The 19,775-nt window shown below is 40.0% G+C and overlaps 1 protein-coding gene and 1 long non-coding RNA gene across 2 annotated transcripts in view; one reads left to right on the top strand and one right to left on the bottom strand.

Moving 5' to 3' along the window:
* nlgn4xa (neuroligin 4 X-linked a) overlaps positions 1-12,190 on the bottom strand; it is a 47,116-nt gene extending 34,926 nt beyond the window's left edge. The window contains exons 1-2 of the mRNA XM_077716881.1: positions 11,844-12,190; positions 4,191-4,841 (exon numbers count right to left, since the gene is read on the bottom strand). Coding sequence (XP_077573007.1) covers positions 4,191-4,635 — 445 coding nt within the window. The 5' untranslated portion in view covers positions 4,636-4,841; positions 11,844-12,190. The remainder of the gene's footprint in view (positions 1-4,190; positions 4,842-11,843) is intronic.
* The window catches only part of LOC144196581 (uncharacterized), a 75,937-nt gene that overhangs the window by 48,335 nt on the left and 7,827 nt on the right, over positions 1-19,775 (top strand). The window lies entirely within an intron of this gene.

Here is a 19,775-nt window from a genome sequence, read left to right as displayed (position 1 = left end):
ATGCAAGATAACATGCAGAAGAGTTTTTAGTCCATATTATATTCAGCAAAAGTGCATTAGATGTGTTAAATTGACTCATTTTTTCTTATAGTTGATATTATATAGATTCAGTAGTAAGGGTTTTTCTGCCATGCAATGAAGTTAAGCTTTTATTTTGGGGGGGGGGGGACAAAAATAATTGGAAAAATACCTTGATCACCACCATCATTACTGTTGAAATCTGCACCTTTTCTTTGATAGTTCACTCCTAGTGTTGAGGAAAAACATAAAAGAAATAAAAAAATAAAAATAAAAATGCAAGAAATCTATGATTCACAGAACTGTGATGTTATTTGAATAAAATTAGTGGGGTGACACGTCAAACAAAGTGTGTTCCAGTTTACCGTGACTAGTCAACTGCAAATAAAACTTGTTTTTCCTTACATTTGTTAAATTCAGTCATTCATTTTGCGAGTTGCTTATCCTCACATGGGTTATGGGGGTGCTGGAGCCTATCCCAGACAACAAATTCCCTGAATTAGTTATCAGCTCATTCCAGGGTAGACTGAAACGAACAACCATTACATCCGTACCATACCTAAGGGCAGTTTAAAGTCTTTAAGCAGCCTACCCTGCATGTTTTTTTGGGATGTGGGAGGAAACTGAGTACCCGGACAATACCCACGCAGGCATGGGGAGAACATGCAAACTCCACACAGGAAGTTTGGAACCCACTGGGGGTTGAACTGATCTCAGAATATTTTTGAAACTGCTAAACTGAAATAATAAATTCTCGCCATTCTTTTGCGAGTTCTCCAATATTTAAAGGTTACAACTGTCGTAACTGCACACTGCACCATAGAGTTGATAGTTCTTATGTAAAGAGCAAATAAGGCAGTATTCTACCAGTGTTACATGAAGAATTGTGGAAAATATTAAAATAAGGTCCTTATTATAAATCCGGAAAAAAACACAAATTTCGTTTCTTCTGCTTCCTTTAGTTGCATCAGGCTTTTAAACTTAGTGTATTTGTGCTTATCTTATGGTTCAGCACGAACAATGTAATTATAATTAAACCTGAGTCATGCATCATATTCACATGTACTCATTTTGAAACTGTTTTCACTCCACATTTGTGACTGGAATATTTTTGGTAGAATTATTTCAGCTCCTAATGACATTAAAGTCATGATTTCAGGAGCCTTGCTTTGTAGACCATAGACTGATGGCGATTAAAAAAACTGCAATGTAATTCATTAAAAGTACCGTATTTTCACGACTATAAGGCGCACCGCATTATAAGGCGCACCCTCAATGAATGACATTTTTTCTATATATAAGGCGCAATGTATTATAAGGCGCACTGTCTATTTTGGAGAAAATTTAAGACTTAAGTGCGCCTTATAGTCGTAAAAATACGGTAATTGCTATTGACTTCCAGGTATGAAGCACTTACTACACAGTAACCTCTAGAGCCATCCATTGTTGATGTTTTGGATTTTTTTGTATAAAATCTTGCAGTGGGGGAGGAGCTATATGATAGAAGATTTTGTAAACTAAGATGGCATCTGCATATTTAACAGTATTGTTTCAGTTCAGGTGTTTGTGTTTTTTAAATATTCGACAGTGGTGGTTTTTTGGTTTTGTTTTTTCCCTTTTTCCATATATAAGGCGCACTGGATTATAAGGCGCACTGTCTATTTTGGAGAAAATTTAAAACTTTTAAGTGCGCCTTATAGTCGTGAAAATACGGTAAGTACATTTTAATCACTGGTAGTGGTAGTGTAGTTGCCATGAGTCGAGAATTTACAAGCATAATTGAGCCCAACAATGTTACACCCTATAAAAATGACCTAATTTCTTAAATGATAATTTTCTTAAAAGTAAAATGCATAACAGCGATATCACACACAAAGTGGCCATTTACTCACGAGCAGATTCTGTGCTTTCCTATAAAGTGTCAGACGGTTGGATGTTTTGATTACAGGATCAGGTTATTTCAACACCTTATTTATTTTTGTGGTTCAGGGGCATATCTTGATTAAATAAAGACCACTGCTGTAACTCGATCCTGTGCGTGAAGTGGTAGACTTGAGCAAAATTGCGCAAAAACTTCTTTATTTCCTTGACATCAACCTCTCCATTTTCTGCAGCACTTATCACCTCTGATTGCCGAGGTGATAGAGCCTTGCAGACTTTAAGTAGAAAAAGCCTGGCAGAATATGTTCTAGTATACTCAATCATAAGAGCACATACTGAATGATTTTTACCAAGTCTTTTAATAATTTCAGAACTGATTTTGCCCATGAGGGTACACGGTGTGATATTAGAGGTTCTCTAAATAATGTAAATAGCTGCAGGTGGTAATACAAAGGTTGTCCCCATTTAAATTGAATGGGCAAAAAAGCAAGTCTAGGTCGACTAAGCAGGAGTCAACAGTTATTAATTCTATTACTATGAATTATATCTTACTTACAAGAGTAAAGAAGTCTCAATGGTGTTTTCTATTATCGCAAATTTGCATCATATGTAAAATTGTATTTTATTGTACTTACTTTTGCATTATTTTATATTATTTATTTACTGTTTCATTTAGTATGTTATTTAAGCTACAATTTGATTTAGCAGATACTTTAATTTGCAAGGTTTTGTTGTTGTTTTTATGGGGTGGTGGAAAGGATGGGGGCTTTAAATATTTAAAATAATCAACAGGTGTAGTCACCAATGTTCCCCTCTAAGCCAGTGGTGTCAAACATACGGCCCGCGGGCCGGATCCGGCCCGTCTGGTGGTTTGGTACGGCCCGGGGAAGAAAGCTGCTTTGTATAAAAAAATAATTTTCTTTAAAATATGTAGTTCTTGTATTACCCGCTAGGGGCGCAGTGTTTAAGTAAGTGCAGACAACATGAATTGACATATATTTATGTTCTTATGTTATTCTCTTGTTTGTAATATATTGTTCATAATGTAAAAGGAATATTCTTTTAATAAATATTTTGATAATTTACTCATTCTTTGCACTAACTATTAGTATTAGTGACTAATACAAAAGAAAAAAGTGGGCTAATTGTTAGTTCTATGTAATTTTGCAATGAGTTTACTGGTCCGGCCCGCTTCATCTCAAATTAAGCTGTATTCGGCCCGCAGACCAAAGGGAGTTTGACACCCCTGCTAAGCAATCGGCACTACTTTCGTCTTCTCTGCGCAGCAGCAATCAAATGGCGCACAGTAAATATAATCCAAACTTTTTTTTGTTGGTTGTCTTTCTGCCCAGACCAACGAAAAATTTGAGTAAACATTGATAGTCACTAACGTTTCTTATTTATTTTCTTTATATATATTTTTTTTTTTACTTTGACTAGCAGCATGGTCAATGGCACTGTCTGTAAAATGGACTTAAGTGTCAAATCTCCACTTCAATGAACAATACATGTCACTTAATCTGTCAATCCACTCGAGATGTGTCAAATATGAATTCCCGTCCGGGTGCTTGACTGACAGGCTACTATAAGAGGCCAAATCACAGGTTGTGGGGGGGAGAGGAAATAAAATATGATGGGCGATGAAGGAAGCACTTACTGTACATTGGTATGAACCCTGTCTGTCAATCACATCTGATCTTAAAAATATTCCTTGACTAGTTCCCTGACACTTTCTTGACACAATAATACAAAACCATCCTATAAAATTATAGCTCACCATTAAGCTGTTCAATATCTCAAAGAAAAAAGCCTTCCTTCTTTATGAAAACTGCCAGTTCCTCAACTTCGGTTCCCACAAGGTTAAAAAGATGGCACCTGCAGCTACAAAGGCGGCTCATATCAAAGTGACTAGTATTAGTTAACAGTCAAAGTGCATAGCAATGCAGCGATTGTTTAGCTACTTGTGGGTAGGTTGGTAAATTAGTCTAGTATAAACCTTTGAAACTCATCTCAAAGCAGTGCAGAATACACTAAAATGAGTAGACGAGCTTTTTTTATGTCCTTCTAAGCACTCAGTTTTTCCAGCAACTTGATTCCTGGGACATTGCTTCAAAAAATTGAGTCTTCTACTGATTTCCAAGAAAAAAATTAAGTTAAATCCATTTAGATATTCAAAACCTCAGGGTTCTATCGTTGATGAATCTTGTGTAATGCAGACCAAAGACACACCAATTGTCCTCAGTTAAGTAAATTCAAGTAATAAAAGACCAGCCAAAAGATATTTGACCTACCATCCTCAGTGGGAACATAGACGTTTAGATAAAGGCAATCTTCACTCTGCTCTTGTACATAGGTTACCAATGTATCCAAGTTGGCTGTGAACCACACAGGGAGCATATCATTGTGTAGGAAACGATCTTCCAAAAATTGAGGGCAAACGGGAGCAAAGTGGGTTGCATTCCGGATGCCAGGCCAGGACATTGGGGGTTCTGGTGCTTGAAACCTCCGCTCCCCTGTTGGGGCTAAAGCATATGGGATCCCCAAATACTGTTCCACCGGTCCCAGGATCTCGTTAGGTAACGTGACTTTGACGCCCCGCAACTTTCCATAGTTTGTGGTGACCACAGGGTACTGTTGACTTTGGATGGTGACTACAAAGTTGGACATGAATCCAGTCCAGAGCAGCAGGAAAGCCATGGTGGAACAAATCCATGAAGGGTCTCTGCAAGCAAACATGCTCCTTCTATGTAAAGCCAAAGTCTTTAGTGGTTTAACCCCAGCCTTGGGTTCCCAGTCGTCCCCTTTGTGTTCTTCCCTCCTTCAGGCTAAAAGCACGGAAACAGTTTCTTGACAAAACGAAGTAGTTTGCTCAGAAATTCCCATCCCGCGTCGGTCAGGTCCTACGATCCCAGAAAGAGAAGGAGCTCCAGCTTGATGGGAGGCTGAAATAGGAGGACGAAATGTCAGTTTTAGTTTTAACCATGGACAATTCTGGCCAAAAAAGCATGTGTTAAATTGAAAAAATGACTTTTACCCATGCCAAATCCCATATTTCTGTGTTTTTTTCCACTTAAAAGTCATTTGAACATCAAACAAATCTAAATATCGCAAAAAAAATGATAACTCAAGTTTACGTAAATCACATTTTTAACTGTGTTCTTTTATTGTTTTGTAACCTCAAGCTGACATGCACTTGGCGGCTTCTCAGTAGGTTTAAAAATAAATGAATACATTTTCAGTACCACTCAACCTCACAGGGGTGTAGGAGCCTATCCCAGCCAACTATGGGTAGTAGGTAGGGGACACCCTGAAATGGTTGTCAGTCGACTGCAGGGCACAGTGAGACTGATACCAATGAAAGGTTGTTCATGGTTGGAAACCATGTTTTACTGGGCGAAAATATTTAAGCAAGGAATATCGCCAAAGAGATGTTTAAGACTCCTTACCAATAGTAAATGTCATGTGTAGTTAAGGGAACCAAAAGCATTTGACCAAATAACACATATATGAGAGGTAAATAAATATTTCTTATTTATTGACATAACGGACGTACCAATCCCTGAACACCAGCATAAACGTATACAACAGATGTATTTTAATGAAACCACCTGGGTGTTCAAGGTTAGTTCAGGACATCACATCAATGGTTGAGACATCCTTCTTAAAATCCAACTTCATTTAAAGACAAGCTGGCAACTTCCAACGTGATTTGAATCTGATTTCTGCCTGAGACAGAACTCAGGGTAAATAGAGCCATTAAGCTGGATCAGTCATTCTGCATCTGACATCAGATCGTTCACCAGAGCTGACCATGTCCAATCTAAATAATTATTTTGATTCCCCAAGAAGTGGCACGATGCCTTAGCACAGAATCCCAGAAGCCTTTTCCCTCTGCTCTAAAAATATGCAGCTGGTCTATTTTTGACAGATGCTTGGTCAGTCTGTGCAGGACACACTGAGCGTGCGGGTGTGGGTTAAAGCATCCGGGCGACTTGCTTTTTCTTTTCTTTTCTTTTTTTATCTCAACTAAAAGCCTGCAGACCATTAATGGGCAGACAAAGCACTTCACTACTGAAAGCCTCCCAGTGCAATTTAAAGATGTCTGCAGGCAAGAACAAAGCCACGGCGTCATCTGGGGCTGTGCTTTAACTCATCGTGATGAAATGGAATGTCTTGAGATTGTCCTGAATCTTACATGGAATTTGTCAGTCTCACGATTTGTTGTAGGCAATGTATTCACTCAGTATTAAATTTATACTTTTCTTGTGAAGTAGTAGTCAGTCTGTTCGCTATTCTGTTGCAGCCTCAGAATGATTTATGGTCATGTCATGTGAAAGCCGCATTGAACTAACTTTTCTAATGAGGGATTCTTGTTTCTGTCCATTGTCACAACTTGAGTAGTGCATTACCACAATGTTGAATCAAGTCAAAATGTTATCGTGAATGACCAGGGAAACAAACAATGACATGTTGCTCATTAGTACTGAGTTCATGAATGTGATGCTGTTTAAAGCTGTGTATGCAAACATAGTGTGCTTATGGTTAAAAACATTTGAAGAACAAGACCCAACAACGTGACCTCCTTGGTTAGATTATTGGTAATTACAATTTTTAATTAGAGTGCAGTTTCTTCCCTTTCGTGTATTTAAAAGACATTTTTCTCCTGGAGATATTTCAGTAAGGCGACAACTTGCAGCTGATGCGCGTGATTACATAAGGACGTTAACTGTTATGGAGACGACCAAACATCTGGGCGACCAAACGTCCGGGCGACCGAACGTCCGGACGACCGAACGTCCGGGCGACCGAACGTCCGGGCGACCGAACGTCCGGGCGACCGAACGTCCGGGCGACCGAACGTCCGGGCGACCGAACGTCCGGGCGACCGAACGTCCGGGCGACCGAACGTCCGGGCGACCGAACGTCCGGGCGACCGAACGTCCGGGCGACCGAACGTCCGGGCGACCGAACGTCCGGGCGACCGAACGTCCGGGCGACCAAACGCCCGGGCGACCAAACGCCCGGGCGACCAAACGCCCGGGCGACCAAACGCCCGGGCGACCAAACGCCCGAGTACCTGCAAACATAGTGTGCTTATGGTAAAAAACATTTGAAGAACAAAACCCAACAACGTGACCTCCTTGGTTAGATTATTGGTAATTAGATTTTTTTAATTAGAGTGCAGTTTCTTCCCTTTCGTGTATTTAAAAGAGGACATTTTACTCCTGGAGATATTTCAGCAAGGCGACAAGTTTTTTGGATCACTTGCAGCTGATGCGCGAGATTACATAAGGACGTTAACTGTTATGCAGAGGAAGAATATAGCAAGATGTGCAAGTAAGGAAAACATTAAAAGGGAAAATTGATCAAGAGCAAGGCATTATTTTCATATGTATTTGTTGCTAAATCTTCAAACACAGTAAATGTGTGTCATGTTGTTTCATGGATCCAACAAAGTGAACAGTATTTGGGCTAATATGGTAGATAATGATAATTTGTCATTTTATGGCAAATGAGGAGGCTGAATGTGCCACTCTTCTTGGATGAGAATGGTGTACATTGTTCTCACTCTTACTGATTATAACAGTTAAGTCTTTTGAATACCAATGAACGAGTGCCATGTCATTTGCATTTCAATCATAACATGATCCAGCTTGAGGCTCACCAGGTCTTAGGAATATGTTACTGACACTTCAAACTACAGCCCCGAACAATTATTCATATACTATACTGAATTTTTTTCTGATATACATGCATAGTCTCTTGAAGTTTAATGTCAAGCTAAATGTTAAAACAAAGAGAAATGATGAAAGCCACAGGCAGGCTTGCGTTGAGCACGTTATTGCCATATAACATATAAAGCAGGGGTAGGGAACCTATGGCTCGGGAGCTACATGTGGCTCTTTCGATGGGTGCATTTGGCTTTTCGCTAACCTGTGAGCTAAAATATGGAACCCACTGGTGACAGAACCGAGTTACTATGTCCAATGTTGCTTTAATCTTCTTTTTTTGCATTAGACTGCTAGAATGCATACTCTCATTGATTAGCAACTGCATAAGAATGTAAAAGTATTCATTTGTTTCCACTTTAAAAGTGGTGACATTACTAAAATAAAAGACAACCATTTACATTTATTTTGACTTTTAAATTCTGAGTATGGCACTCAAGGAATAATATTTGAAAATGTGAATTGTTTATGGCTCTCTTTGTCAAAAAGGTTCTCGACCCCCTGATTTAAAGAATCAGTTTCAGGTACCGTATTTTTACGACTATAAGGTGCACCGCATTATAAGGCGCACCCTCAATGAATGAAATTTTTTCCTTATATAAGGTGCACTGTATTATAAGGCGCACTGTTTTATAAGGCGCACTGTCTATTTTGGAGAAAATTTAAGACTTTTGGTGCGCCTTATAGTCGTGAAAATACGGTAATTGCTATTGACTTCCAGGTATGAAACACTCACTATACAGTCACCTCTAGAGCCAGCCATTGTTGATGTTTTGATTGTTTTGTATAAAATCTTGCAGTGGGGGAAGAGCTATATGATGGAAGATGTTGTAAACTAAGATGGCATCTGCATATTTAACAGTATTGTTTCAGTTCAGGCGTTTGTGTTTTTTAACATCCGACAGTGGTGGTTTTCCGTTTTTGGTTTTGTTTTTTCCATATGTAAGGCCCACTGGCTATTTTGGAGAAAATTTAAGACTTAAGTACGCCTTACAGTCGTGAAAATACGGTATATTGAATTGAAAGGGTTACCCCAAAACTCTTTGGTTGCCTTGATATCTTTATCATGACAATTGGTGACTCTAAAAATGCAGTCAACTGAATTCACTTTCTTTGGTCTTAAAACATTAAGAGCAGCTGGTGTTTGCAACACTTCTTGTTCCTGACTAAGCAATACCAAGCCAAGAAAGTGTTGTTTTTTGCTGGACAAATAAGTGTTGCCATGGATTATTTTCCCGCGTGTATTTCTTTGACAAAGCTTCAGAGAAATTGGATTTGTTTTGTGCTATTTGCTTACAAGTTATCACAAGTTTCTGCAACCAATGCATGCTCTCAAATGTTTGTCTGAATCAATGCCATGTGCGCTTTATTCATCCGATGAAAAGATTCAAACAAATCGCTTCTTAAATGGCACTTAATTGATTTGGCCAAGGTTGCCATATTTGCATGCATACATCTTTCATTTGTGCTGTTTTCATTACAGATAGACTGACAGACCAACAAATAAGACTGACCGTGACAGTTATTACTCTTAATTGACAAGACCAGGAAAATCCATAAAATAATTAGATTATACTCAATAAATTTTTAAACTTTTTTTTTTACAGTAATCTCTCCACAAATTGATGAATAGAAGCACCAAGAATGGATAAAGTTTTTTTAGTTTTTTGTTTTGTGTTCTCTTTTCAAATACATTTAGTCTAAGTAGAGCATAGACTAAAAATTAATAATAATTTAACAGCTATGTAACCTTGACAGTCTATGACAGGCCATTAAAGCCTTAAGAAAAATTTCACAAGAAAATCCATTTTCGTTTAAAATCAGTCAATTTATGTGTAAAGACAAACTTTAAAATACTGTTTTATGCCATGACATGCAGAAAGCAACATAGCACAATTTTCAATTAGGGGCAAAAACAAAGTACAATACAAAATAGAAAACACACACGGAATAATATTTAGTGGTTACCTCATTTTTACATTAAAAATCACATTTGCATTTGTGACGATAAAGCAGCCATTGCGACCCTCTAGACAGCTCCATTAAAAAAATGGAATCCAAGAACAAATGTAGGGATTAGGCTGAGACTAATACGACAAAAAGATATCACACACAGCCAGCTTTGAGGTTGATGAATTGTTCTGAACTGCCATTTACATGTTTGCATAAAAGAATCCCTTGATATGAAATGCAAACATAGTGGACAGAGAAATTCATCAAGGTCCAAAACAGACTAATATCGCAAAGTAATCTTACAGGTTGGGGATGAGCAATGAGGACAATCTAAAAAGACCATCCTAGATGTACTCCATTCGTGACCGGATGTTTGGTTGCCGGACGTTTGGTCGGCGGACGTTTGGTCGGCGGACGTTTGGTCGCCCGGACGTTTGGTCGCCCGGACGTTTGGTCGCCGGACGTTCGGTCGCCCGGACGTTCGGTCGCCCGGACGTTCGGTCGCCCGGACGTTCGGTCGCCCGGACGTTTGGTCGCCCGGACGTTCGGTCGCCCGGACGTTCGGTCGCCCGGACGTTCGGTCGCCCGGACGTTCGGTCGCCCGGACGTTCGGTCGCCCGGACGTTTGGTCGCCCGGACGTTTGGTCGCCCGGACGTTTGGTCGCCCGGACGTTTGGTCGCCGGTCTTTTTGTCCCTGGTCTTTTGGTCCCTTTTGGTCGCTGGTCAAATTTACTTAGATATTAAACAGTACTTAGATAAAAACTCTCTCTCTTAGATATTAAACTCTCTCATGATTATCATTTTGAGAGCTGGCTTCAACAGTAAACTCTGTCACCATTTGTCCGGCGACCAAAAGACTGGCGACCATAAGACTGGCGACCATAAGACTGGCGACCAAAAGACTGGCGACCAAAAGACTGGCGACCAAAAGACTGGCGACCAAAAGACTGGCGACCAAAAGACTGGCGACCAAAAGACTGGCGACCAAAAGACTGGCGACCAAAAGACTGGCGACCAAAAGACTGGCGACCAAAAGACCTGCGACCAAACGTCCGAGCACTGCTCCATTTACCGACTCCGGTAGTTATTGGGAACAATACTTTCTATTATGTGGTTGGAAATGAGTATTTCATGTGCCAAACAACAACAACACATTTTCTGTGTCCAATTTGACATATCCTGCCATACTGTGCATATGTTCTGGGGCTTTTGGAAATCTCCCCCATGTGACCAGAACAGCCGCAGGAGTCCGTCCGCTCATGAGATGATGTCACTTGCAGCAGTCCAGCTCATCTGGAAGGACGAGCTGTGAAATTGGAAGGTAACACTTTCAGCCCCACTGCAGCCAAAAATTCAAATTGGAAAAATTCTCTGAGTGGTCGGAGCAATGCTACCCTGCGACTGTCGAGGTGCCCTTGAGCAAGGCCCCGCCCCTAGCTCCAGAGATGCAGCAATCATTGACAGTCATTTCACTTGGACATCTGTCTATTCCTGCCTGTGTTGATGTAGGATTTTCTTTTTAGTGTGACAGGACCAATACAAAATACACATATACAGCAAAATGGAAGTTCATTTTGGTAAATAAATACATTTTTATGTTTAAAGTAGTGCTAGGCAACAGTTTAATTTTTTTTTTTTTAACTCAAAACGTCAGTCCATTTTGTAGGGGTGCGGCATCAAACCTACCGAGAGGAACCATACGTTCCCTACTCCAAAAAAAAAGGGAAAAAAGAAAAGAAAATCACCCCCTCCTCTCACACACCACCATCTTGTGGTTGCTCGGCAAAGAGGGTGCGTGCAATGGGATGCCAGCCTGCATTCTGATCACACACTCGAGGGAGGGGGGTGCTCATAAAACCTGTTTCTCCATCCCTCCCCCCAAAAAAGTGAACTCACTGTTGCGCTGGGGCTGTTTAAAATGAAATTGACGCACATTGAGACGTCTAAACAATAAATGTACTCGCCCACGTGATGTGTCTCCTCCGTTGCGCTGTCATTCAATCATTGGGCAGATGCGCCGTTCGCATAAAGACCAAAATAGAACTCAATCGCAACTGAGTTGGCACCAAAGTCCCCTCGAGAAAAGTCTTGCGATCGCCGATTTCGAAGCCTCTCAAACGATCATGCGATGAAAATAGATTATTTTCACACGTGTATTTTTTTTTTTTAAGAAATGGGGTGTAGGAAAAATGAAGGGACCCACACCAAAATGACACCCTGCATTTTCCTTTTCAGCCATAGCAAAAAAAAAATATCCTTACCTCAGCCTTTAACTGGCTTGTGCAGGTCCAAACAGATATGCATTTGAATCCAGTTCCACTACATCGGTGCTGTCGGAATCCAAAGTGAGAAAGCGCGCATTCGATGGAGCGCAACTCTTGGAAAATCCGGTGGTCTGCTGCTTGATTTTTTTAGAAGATACGTGCGTAATTATGTTTGGAGATGAGGTTTCATGAGTCACTGCAGTGGCACTGGAAAGTGATGGAGCCAACAGTGGCACCAGGCAGTGCATTGGTGGGACAAGATTAGCGATAAAGAAAGCAAGAGACTGATTCGTCTCGCTCTCTCCTCTCTTTCGCACTCTGTCTCTCTCTCTTTCCTCCCTCTCCTCTCTCTCTCATTCACTCTCTGTCTCTCTCTCCTCTCTTTCGCACTCTGTCTCTCTCTCTTTCCTCACTCTCCTCTCTCTCTTTCACTCTGCCTCTCTCTTTCCCCTCTCTCTCCTCTCTCTGTCTCTCTCCCAAGTCTCTGTCGCTTTCCCATGCTCTCTTGCCCTCTCTCGCTCTCTCTCACTCTCTCTCTCGCTCTCCCATGCTCTCTTGCTCTCTCTCGCTCTCTCTCTCACTCTCTCTCGCTCTCTCTCGCTCTCTCTTGCTCTCTCTCACTCTCTCTCGCTCTCTCTCTCTCTCTCTCGCTCTCTCCCGCTCTCTCTCACTCTCTCTCGCTCGCTCTCTCTCGCTCGCTCTCTCTCGCTCGCTCTCTCTCGCTCGCTCTCTCTCGCTCTCCCATACTCTCTTGTTCTCTCTCTCTCTCTCTCTCTCTCTCTCTCTCTCTCTCTCTCTCTCTCTCTCTCTCTCTCTCTCTCTCACTCTTTCTCTCTCACTCTCTCTCGCTCTCTCTCGCTCTCTCTTGCTCTCTCTCACTCTCTCTCGCTCTCTCTCGCTCTCTCTCGCTCTCTCTCGCTCTCTCTCTCTCGCTCGCTCTCTCTCGCTCGCTCTCTCTCGCTCGCTCTCCCATACTCTCTTGTTCTCTCTCTCTCTCTCTCTCTCTCTCTCTCTCTCTCTCTCTCTCTCTCTCTCTCTCTCTCGCTCTCTCTCACTCTCTTTCGCTCTCTCTCACTTTCTCTCTCACTCTCTCTCTTGCTCTCTCTCGCTCTCTCTCGCTCTCTCACTCTCTCTCGCTCTCTCTCGCTCTCTCACTCTCTCTCGCTCTCTCTCACTTTCTATTTCTCTTTCCCAATCAAAGTAAACAAAGTTTATTAACCCTTACCTATTGCTCTTTTTTCGAAAGGTCTACTGCAGGCCCAATACGGAGATCGCAATCTACCGGTAGATAGCCAAACCAAGGAACTGTCGGTAGATTGCCAAGAAACTATCGGTAGCTCGCCAACTGGTCTACTGCACGGGTGCCCAATATGTAGATCGCGATCTAACGGTAGATCGCCAAGCCAAGGAACTATCGTTAGATTGCCAATGTACTGTTGTTAGGTCGCACGACAAAAACATTTTGATCTCTCCCTCTTTGTCGGTTTCCTTAGCTAGGTTCTTATGTATTTAGCATGTCCGGAGTAAGCTTTAGCATGAATAGAAAGCGGATTTTCACCCCCATACCCTACTAATCCCATGCGTATTGTCCAATGTGAGGTTAATCGACAATAAAAATTGCTGAGCTTTGTCAAAGGCCTGTACAAAAAATTGTGGATGGTTAAATCCTTGAAAAGTAGATCTTGAAGGAAAAGTTTGAACACTACTTGTCTACTGGGAATAACCAACATTGTCCTATTCAAAGAAAAAAAAATACATTTGATAGTGGGTTTCATGGTGCGCATTTGACCAAGGTGGCCTCATCCATAAACTATATCACCTGTTAAACGGAAAGATATTATTTAATATTTAAATTTGTCTATATTTCCGGTCATTTTAGGTAAAAATGTAACATCTTCATCTTTGAAGATACTGGACTGCATTTTATATACTACTAGTGCAGCAAAATTTTCATTGTACCAGGTAACCGTAGTTAGCTAGGATTGGCTCCTTGTGAGGATAAGCAGATTAAAAAATGAATGAATGAATGAAAAGGATTCATCTTGTAAAGCCAAGCTACCTCAAACAAACCCTGACAAACCCGAAATAATGGGAATGTACTAGATTGTTGATTGAAAATGTTTTGAATGTAGTGTTTTTTTCTCCCTGACATGAACAATGAGACCACTTTTAAGATATTGTATGAATGCTAAGAATAAATCTCATCAATGGCAGTTGGTAGTAATCAGTGGACATTGTTTATCTAAACCTTATATTTCAATTTAGAAATGCCTTTGTCTTCCAACTATCTGTCTAAAGGTAGAATTATAGAGGACAAGTATGGGGCTTGGTATGTCAAAGAATATCCCCGGCAGTCTTGGCCTATGGCTGCATAACTAAGAGATGACTGAAGAAACGCTCGAGTCACCCCTGACTTATAAGCTTTATCAAAGAGCAAGGTTTCATTACTGCTCTTAAATGGTAAGAATGTCTGCCCCCTGGACCAAATGTGGAATTAAGTCCAACAGGAGAGCTGTCTTGTAATTGAATCCTACCCTGAGAGATTCTGAGAAATACAAGTAAATATAGGACTTTGGGAGAATTACGCTTTGGTAGTTTGATAAGGCACTACAAGCTCTTTCAGGTATAATATTGTGTGTTCACTGAGCACCACAAGCCGATGTGACTAAAGAAGGGGACTAGGGTGGTAGGGAAAAATACTTTCTGAAGTTGCATTGGATTTAGGGATATCTGTATGTTAGGTTCAGATTCTGTTCAACACAAATTTGCCAGATGTCTATCATACACTCCATAATGGAATGCAAAGTGGTTCAGTGAAGAAGAATCTATGAAATCCTTATATAGTTCCTCTTTCAGTATGTTCCGTAAGCTCTGTCTATATTTTTGGAATCAGCCATGGAGTGTTTTATAGGGAAGTTATTCCCATTGGTCATTTTGTCTGTCATGCAGATAGACTTTTTAGCTGTGACTTTTCAACCTCTTTGTAAGACACTTATCTTCTGCCATCACCCTTGTCATATACCGTATTTTCACGACTATAAGGCGCACTTAGAAGTCTTAATTTTTCTCCAAAATAGACAGTGCGCCTTATAATCCAGTGCGCCTTATAATCCAGTGCGCCTTATATATGGAAAAAACAGAAAACCAAAAACGAAAAACCACCACTGTCGGATATTAAAAAAAACAAAAACGACTAAATTGAAACAATACTGTTAAAAAAGCAGATGCCATCTTAATTTACAAAATCTTCCATCATATAGCTCCTCCCCCACTGCAAGATTTTATACAAAAAATCCAAAACATCAACAATGGCTGGCTCTAGAGGTGACTGTGTAGTGAGTGCTTCATACCTGGAAGTCAATAGCAATTAACGTATTTTCACGACTATAAGGCTCACTTAAAAGTCTTAGATTTTCTTCAAAATAGACAGTGCGCCCTATAATACAGTGTGCATTATATTTGGAAAAATGTCATTCATTGAGGCTGCGCCTTATAATGCGGTGCGGCTTATTGTCGTGAAAATACGCTATACTTTTTTTTGCTTTTAGATGTATTTAACAGTTTCATTTTGATTCATTAAGATAAAGTTGAAGGGTGGCGTTATGGTTCCTTTCTTTAATGCTGGGCTTTACGTAAATAATTCTGGCATGTGCTGGGCACCATGGACTGTTTTTTACACTTAGATTCAGTTTTAATTCATTATTTTTTCAAGGAATAGCTGAAGTTTGAAAGACTGATTGATTTTAACAGGATTCCTGGGCCAATGTTGTGTGGAATTTGTATAGTAGTGGAAGTTAACGAAGTGTTTTCTATTAAACCTGCCTAAGGATCGCCTATAAAAACCGAAAAGTGCAAGTCCCGTCCACATCAGCATGAGAGAAAAGACATCTAAACACCATAAGTTTAAAATTAATTGTTCCTAAGATCTTAAGGAGGATTTTATTACAATAATTGAAATTATAATGTCTTACGTTACCGTTTAACAGCAACAGGTGATCATCCCTGCAGTTATACTCACAAACTGTACTCCTTTTTCACCAAAGAGTAGTGATCAGAAAATGTACACTAAAAGGTGAAAACGAAAATCTGATAGATTTTTTCCATGTCAAACTTAATGATGAGACTGAAAAATAAATACTTTGAATAGCTATTTTCCATGTCAAAGTTAATGATAAAACTGAAAAATTATCATTTTGAATAGCTATTTTCCTCTGAACACAATTCTAAGAAGCAATTAAAAATCCACCCAAGTCATTCTCTCTATTGTGCTGTGTGCTTGTTTTGCGTCACATTCCCTTTATTATGCTTTTCGGCAACCTTTGTCGCTGAACAAGAAAAATAGTGTAGGAAGTGAATATCCTTCTCGTGACCGGATGTTTGGTCGCCGGTCTTTTGGTCACCGGTCTTTTGGTCGCCGGTCAAATGTACTTCTATATTAAACAGTACTTACATAATAAACTCTCTCTCTTAGATATTAAACTCTCTCTCTCTCTCTTAGATATTAAACTCTCTCTCTCTCTCTCCCTTAGATATTAAACTCTCTCTCTCTTAGATAATAAACTCTCTCTCTCTCTTTGATATTAAACTCTCTCTCTCTTAGATATTAAACTCTCTCTCTCTCTCTTAGATATTAAACTCACTCTCTCTCTCTCTCTCTCTTAGATATTAAACTCTCTCTCTCTCACTCTCTTAGATATTAAACTCTCTCTCTCTTATATATTAAACTTTCTCATGAATATAATTTTGAGAGTTGGTTTCAACAGTAACCTCTCTGTCACCATTTGACCGGCAACCAAAAGGGACCAAAAAACTGGCGACCAAAAGACCTGCGACCAAACGTCCGAGCACCATTCTTCTATATGTACAAATATCGCACATATCTGATTTATATTTAAAAAAAACTGACACAGACACTTAGTATAAAATGGCATTTATGAAGTGCATTTTTATGGGTCATGTTTGTTCCGCTTTCCCAGAACTCGGGGGATAATGAGAGCATTCACCTTTTTAAAAGAAAAACAAAACATTGCTATGATGAAGTCAGCTTTGCCAGTTAGCTTACAGCTTTGCCATTTAGCTTACAGATTTGCCAGTTAGCTTACAGCTTTGCGGCATGAAGACAAAGTAAAGGCCCCAGGTGAACCTAGCAGCTGTGAAGAGTGGTTGGAGGAAGGACTGGAGTTGCAGTCATACGCTTTCTGGCTGAGTGAATAGGCTGTCACACCTGTGGACTTACAGCAGCGCCGGGGGATGAGGGCAGCGTTGCTTTAAATACTTCACCAGCGACAAGCTTGCCTCTGACGATAAAGACTAACAGTGGCAGTAAGAGAAGAAGGGAACGGTCTTTTAGCTTCTTAGATATTTGCGCACAGATGATTCCCATTGCCTCCGGTCCGTTAAGAGACACAAAACCAATGAGGCATGTGAACTGGATTATTCAAGAGGGTAATGCTAACATATGAATGAGAAGGCTTCAGAGAACTTGTCAATAAGTGCATGTTTCTTTCCGTCAAATAGATTTACTTTTGATGGATTGTAGTTTTGGGTGAAGAAGAGTTGCAACAGTTGGCTTCTTGTATAAGAATAAATTAGAGTGATTTTGTAGGATAGCTCAGAGGCAAGTCAGAAACTGGCAAAAGTAATTGTTTTGTCTTTGAATTGGAAATCTGTATCGATGTGGAACGGCTAAGGGGGCTTGAAAGTAAATTATGACTTGTTACATGATTCAAAAACTAAAGGGTGGCGAAAGCATCTGTCAAAGTTTGTTGTCCTGTTTCTTAAATAAGTGATTGTGTAAACACTGTGAAGCAAGCTGTTACTAAATTGAGCAGACTTCAATGCAAGTGGATGGCCTCCTGGTGTCCTGCATTGTTTATTGGCTGTCAAGCAGACAAAATATGTACATGTATCTGCAGAACAACATGTTTGTCACTTCAGGTGGCCACACAGGGGAAATTCTGTTCTTCCATTTCACCCTGTGCATCATAAGTCAAGTTTTTTTCAAGTTCCTAGTCCTGGTGAGATGTATCACAAAGTTTAATACAAATCTGCTTTGATCTGTGACAATCAATGCTCCCTCTAAGCTACACGTGTACGCAATTGCACACTACTTTCTTCTTCTCTGTGCAGCAGCAATCTTATGGCGCGCAGTAAATAAAATCAAAACTTATTTTTTTTACCCCTTTCCCCATGATGACGGCGTTTACGTGGCAACCAGTGGCAGTAGCTCTGTCCACTCTTATGTTTTTTGTGTTTTACAGCATGTTTTACATGAAAAATTAGAGACAACATTGACATGCACCTGCTTATCGCAGGTGTGATACTGTTGTGCCCATAGCGAGCAATGATAATGTCGCTCACACTGGTACTCAGTGCGCTCAGGGAGGTTGTCTTTCTTCTCAGACCAATGAAAAATCAGAGGGAACATTGGTGACAATACACATTCAAGTCCTGTTGCTACTTGTTAAAATTACTTGCTGTACTTCACTGCAATAGCAAACTCTTATTAGATGCACATGTTAGATGTAAATGAGTTTGACTTCATAAAAATATATTGTGTTATTAAAAAATCTTCACATGCTTTGAGCACCTTCATGGCATGGCCTTCATAATCTTCGCCAAACAGTTTATAGAGAAAGAAAAGAAATGGGGGGGGGGGGGGGGTTTGCAGGTCATGCACATTAGTGTTGAGCTCACTGGCGATGGTCACTTAAAGTACATTAGCGGTTGGCAGGTTGCAAGAAGCGCTGCACTTCTCCCTGACTGGTTTCAGGAATTCTGTTTAATCACATAAAATCATAAAATTCATTAGTCTATGTAATCACGCATATCTCCAGGCCATGTGAGTCAGCAGAGTGAGGAAACAAACTATGGCTAATGTTCATTAATAGCAGCATTCAAGCTCGATCTTTTTGGATGGCAATTGGCAAGGTGGGAAACCGTCATCACACAGCTGCCATGCCGGATTAGGATGGATTAGTTGTTATTTGTCTAAGGGGTAATCTTGTGCTTGTTGATTGTGATAACCACACTTAAAGTCTCACTATGGTGAGTTTTTTTTAAGCAACCATTAAATGATAGAGTGTTCTCAAAGAGTATTCAAAAATAAATGATCAAGACTAAAGGAGATCCAAAAATATTGTCATTTTAAAACAAAAATTATTCATTTGGCAATGGATAGTTGAAACTGATGATGTCGATGAAGGTAAGAATTTTGTAAGACTGCGTCAGACTTGATGGAAAACAGTAGCCGAGATTAGTTTGCTTTATCATGCGAATGCATGTAATAGCTTTTCATTTTCGTGGCTCTTAGTGAAGTCTTCTTTATCTTCTCTTATTTTGAGTAGATTAAATAACGTCACCGTGTTATGTAGGATCCAAGAAATGTGTAGTGTGGTATTAGTCCTTGCTATAATGGGAAAAATCAGCCGATTTATATAGTGGTAGGGCTAGAAAGCAGTTCGCCCACTCAGTTAAGACATCGTACATTTTAAACACGACTTAAACAAAAAGTGGCAAAATCTGACCAAAAGTGTTTGCATTTATTGTCAATGGCATGACTAAGAGATTCAACCCTCTCTTGTTCTCATTTTTATGCCTTTGGTTTCATATTTTCGAACATGTATTCATGTATTTAAGATAAATTAAGCAAAATGGCTTGATAGTACTTTTGACTGTTTTAATGTGTAGAAGGAAAAAATTTAAGGTTTTGAAAAATAATTTTGCTTGCCGATATGTCAATATAAAAATAATCATCAAAAACCATTGAAAAAAAATTGTCATGAGAGGCATGTCAAAGACTACATCACAATGTTCTAACAGTTCAAATTTCACATTGCTACAGTGTATATCACCTGAACACTTAAATTGTGTTTACACTACTTCGTCCTCGTGACTATATTTCATCACTTCACCAGTCTATTTGGCACA

Source organism: Stigmatopora nigra, chromosome 1 (assembly GCF_051989575.1).
Source record: "Stigmatopora nigra isolate UIUO_SnigA chromosome 1, RoL_Snig_1.1, whole genome shotgun sequence".
NCBI classification, from domain to species: domain Eukaryota; kingdom Metazoa; phylum Chordata; class Actinopteri; order Syngnathiformes; family Syngnathidae; genus Stigmatopora; species Stigmatopora nigra.
This window is presented reverse-complemented; position numbering and strand designations above follow the sequence as displayed.